At 56.7% G+C, this 3,622-nt stretch overlaps 1 protein-coding gene across 1 annotated transcript; it reads left to right on the plus strand.

The window, feature by feature from the left end:
* Positions 1-516: 516 nt before the first annotated feature.
* Positions 517-3,381, plus strand: LOC123494766 (uncharacterized). Its single transcript, XM_045231116.2, has 2 exons — positions 517-1,527; positions 1,985-3,381. Exon 2 carries the CDS (start codon positions 2,001-2,003, stop codon positions 2,796-2,798), a length of 798 nt encoding a protein of 265 aa, XP_045087051.1. The 5' UTR covers positions 517-1,527; positions 1,985-2,000; the 3' UTR covers positions 2,799-3,381.
* Positions 3,382-3,622: the final 241 nt, after the last annotated feature.

The raw sequence follows: 3,622 nt of genomic DNA on the forward strand, positions 1-3,622 counted from the left end.
ATGCATCTTGAATGCCCTCTTCTTCTTCTTCTTCTTCTTCTTCTTCTTCTTCTTCTTCTTCGCCCTCTACAGGTCCTCCTCCTCTCGTGGCTCCTGCTCCTCCTCCTCCTCCCGTGGCTCCTTCTCGGTCTTTACGGGAAGAACCGTGTCTACCTGCTCCTCCACATCAATGGGTGCCTCCTTATGACATGTGATAACAGCCACGACCTGCACATCAGGTGAAGCATCCTGCTCCTCCTCCTCCTCAATGACGACCACACGCATACCTGCTGCCGTCTTATTGCGGGAGATGGTGAGGTAGTTGGGGTCGATCGATGTGGCACAACAACTTGAACATGCTATACATGCTCTGCCTCTGGATCTGTTATGAGGGGCCGCTTGCTGCACCGGCTGCGCGGGCGGTACATGCACGAGTGAGTGCGCTGGGCAGCATCGCGGAACCGTGACTCGAGCATGCACCACACGACAAACGGCAACCACGGGCACGCCCTTGCAGTCCGGAAACACACGAGCCTTCTCATCTGCCCTGAACTGCTTGAGCAAGCCCCACGCGTGATTCACGTGCAATGGCAGGCAGGCTCTTCAACTGGGCGGTGATCTCGCGAGCGATGGAGACCTTGACCGGATCGGTGTCGGCCCAGTCATCGACCATGATCTCCCATCCGTTGGTGACGGTGGACGGTTGGTTGGTTTTCATGTATAAGAACTGAATTGGAGCGCTTCTCGAGCTGCGGTACCAAATGAGTGAGGCTACACGTCAGTCGACTGACTTTTTCAGTTGAGGTCGGTCGATTTCTGGGCCATTGGATTCGAAATCAAAGGCCTAGATTGCTTCTTCAACCTCCAGCCCTTGAGCCGCCAGCCACCACCGGTCAAACCGCCGGCCCCCGCCGGCCGCGCCGCCCCGCCTTCCCCGGAACCACTCCCCACCGCCGGTCCGCCGCCGCCCCGGTCATCCCTCTAGGCCCCCCGTGCCGAGCCTTTTCTCCGGCGAGTTCCCACGCCACCGCCCCATCGCTGCGCCCCCCACCACCCCCACCCCCACGAATGTCGACTGACCCCAAAGTCGGATCAATCAACTGAACTGTAGCTAAATGGGTACCAAATCGTTATGCGTCAAAGATTAGGAGGACCCAAATCCGTAATTTTCAACTTCAAACGCGATAGCTAGCCGTGGGCACCCCTGCCCTGTTCCTCTGTTCCGGGCGGCTGCCTACATAAGCGCAGGCGCAGGCGCAGCTCCCCTCCCCTCCCCTCCTCCGCGCTCCGTGCCCAATCCCCACTTCCTACCGGCGACGAAACCCTCGCCTCCCCTCCCCTCCCCTCCAATCAACCCCACCCCATCCACCGGCGAGACCGGCGCACAGCTCGCAGCGCGGCCGAGACCGCGCGAGCCCGGCGCCGACCACAACCGCGGCGAGGAGCCGAGCGTCGGGAGCGGCGGGCGGGCGGGATCACCGGCAAGCCTCGCGCCGAGGAACGAGCGGCGGGCGGGCGAGCCTCGCGCCGACGGCCAAAGAAGAAGAGGTACGCCTTTTCCTCTCCGCCCTCCCGTCTCTGCCATGATCGTTTCTGCGCTCCCCTCTCTCGGCGGCCGCAGATTCTTGCAATTTCTCGGTAGATTTCGACAGGCGTTTCTTGCAATTCGAGCACGAGCGTAAGTTGTTGCATTTGGGTGATTATTGGTAGGTGCCAATCTAGGCAGTTGGTCGGCGAAAAGTAGCAGATCGGCGGGATGGGTTCGTGTTCCTGACACGAACTCCTCTGTTTTTCTGTCGAATAGTGGGCGAATCGTCGTGGTTTCTTGCAGGATAGGATTGATTGGTTAGCCTCGCTGGGTAGGGTAGAATCTTTGCTTGGTACTAAGTTCTTGCAGGGAGCGTTCCTAGTTCACACCGGCAGAACACCGGCCGGGGATTGAAATTCTTGCGTTTGTTCATCGGGGTCGGGGAAAATCTTTCTGACAATGTTTTTGGTGTTTCAGGCCGGACGCACGGCAGATGGCCAAAGACTTGCTCTGGGAGTTGGCCCTGATGGCCTGGCCTCTCCTCAAGGAGGAGGCCGCGGAGCTCGCCAAAAGCGTGCTCCGCGAGCTGGCGCGCGAGGAGGCCAAGACGCGGCTCAAGGCCGCCGTCAAGGCTGGGGCGGAGGGCCTCAAGGGGCTTCTCGAGGCGCCTCCATCCACTCCGACTCCGGCGCGGCCGGACGAGGTGGCAGACCCGCGTCAGGGGGAGCTGCTGGTCGATAGAGCGGCTGTCTGCATCGACCACGCCCCGCTGCTGCTGCGTCGTCCACAGCTTCGCCATCTCCCCCCCTTCGTCGACGACGTCGTCCTCGCCAGGGTGGCGCCCAGCCTCCTCGGTCGGCTCGGCCCCCAGATGGAGCCGGCCGTTCAGGCGCTGCTGCGCGGCAAGGTGATCGCCCCAGGGGTGCAGTCGGCTCTGCGCTCCGGCCTGGAGCTGCCACCCGCAGTCAGGCAGATGCTCGCCGGCAAGTTCCAGACGAGCGGCGTGCAGTCGGCTCTGCGCTCCGGCCTGGAGCTGCCACCCGCAGTCAGGCAGATGCTCGCCGGCAAGTTCCAGACGAGCGGCGTGCAGAGCCTCGACTGCTCCACGCTCCTCGCCTTCGCCGCCAGGGCCCGGGCTGACGGCCCTTCTTCTTCCATCACAGCCGCGACAGCGGGTGCGGCTGCCCAGGCGCTCCCCAGCCTACAGGACATCGTCGTGTGCGCGCCCGCGATAGGGGTGATCGCCCTCGCCCTGTACCTGATCTGGAGGCGGCCGGGCGGCGGCGACTGAGCGCGGGCCGGCGCAAATCCTCAGAATCAATCGATATATTCTGTTGATTCCCAGTATTCTTAGTTTCTTGGAAACATGTCAAAGATCAGTAGCTGATGTAGTCATGAGAAGAAGTCTTCCATTATTCCCTTCCCTGAGATAGAATTCAATTTATAAATCGCACTGCTGAAATTGGTTTAGAGGATCTATAAATCTGAAATCTCGATTGCAACATCTTTTTCTGCTGTAGTCTGTTTTCTCTGTCAGTCTTCAGTGTTTCTGTTGATGCAGTGTGTTGCTGACAGTAACTTGAGATTCAGAAACGCCAATCCACCCAGATTCAGAAGCCCTCGACGGTGCGGCGGCGGTCCACCTGCTCCCCTGTTTCTTTGTCAAAACTGAATGTTGAATGCACTTGGAATGTTGACAGAGTTTTGGTCAAAACATTAGATGCTGTGAGCTTTTTCAGCTATCCAAAGTTTTAGGCCTATTGCTTGTCCAATCAGTGTGTAAATTTATTAGGGCTGTGTGAATTAATGCTTTCAACTATTGAGATGATTATTGGAACGATTATGATTATTGGAATAATTATTCTAGATCGTCATCTTGTGCTCATTTTTACATTTTGTGTAGCAATTTTGATTTTGAAACTGAGAAGTGTACTACTGATGAAACTTCAAAAGACAACTATTTTCAGCACTGAATTAAAACAACCAATAAGATGACTATTTTCAAATAATTCAAATAAGCTCAAATTAATTCACATAGGTACACACACACACACACACACAATAATTCAAACAAGTTTAATATTATTGTTTCCAAAAAAACTGTTTTGAAATTAT

This window comes from Aegilops tauschii, chromosome 7 (genome assembly GCF_002575655.3).
Source record: "Aegilops tauschii subsp. strangulata cultivar AL8/78 chromosome 7, Aet v6.0, whole genome shotgun sequence".
Lineage (NCBI taxonomy): Eukaryota > Viridiplantae > Streptophyta > Magnoliopsida > Poales > Poaceae > Aegilops > Aegilops tauschii.

Excerpts from the sequence above, each read along its gene's own strand:
- LOC123494766 (XM_045231116.2), top strand. The coding sequence starts at position 2,001 with ATGGCCAAAGACTTGCTCTGGGAGTTGGCCCTGATGGCCTGGCCTCTC.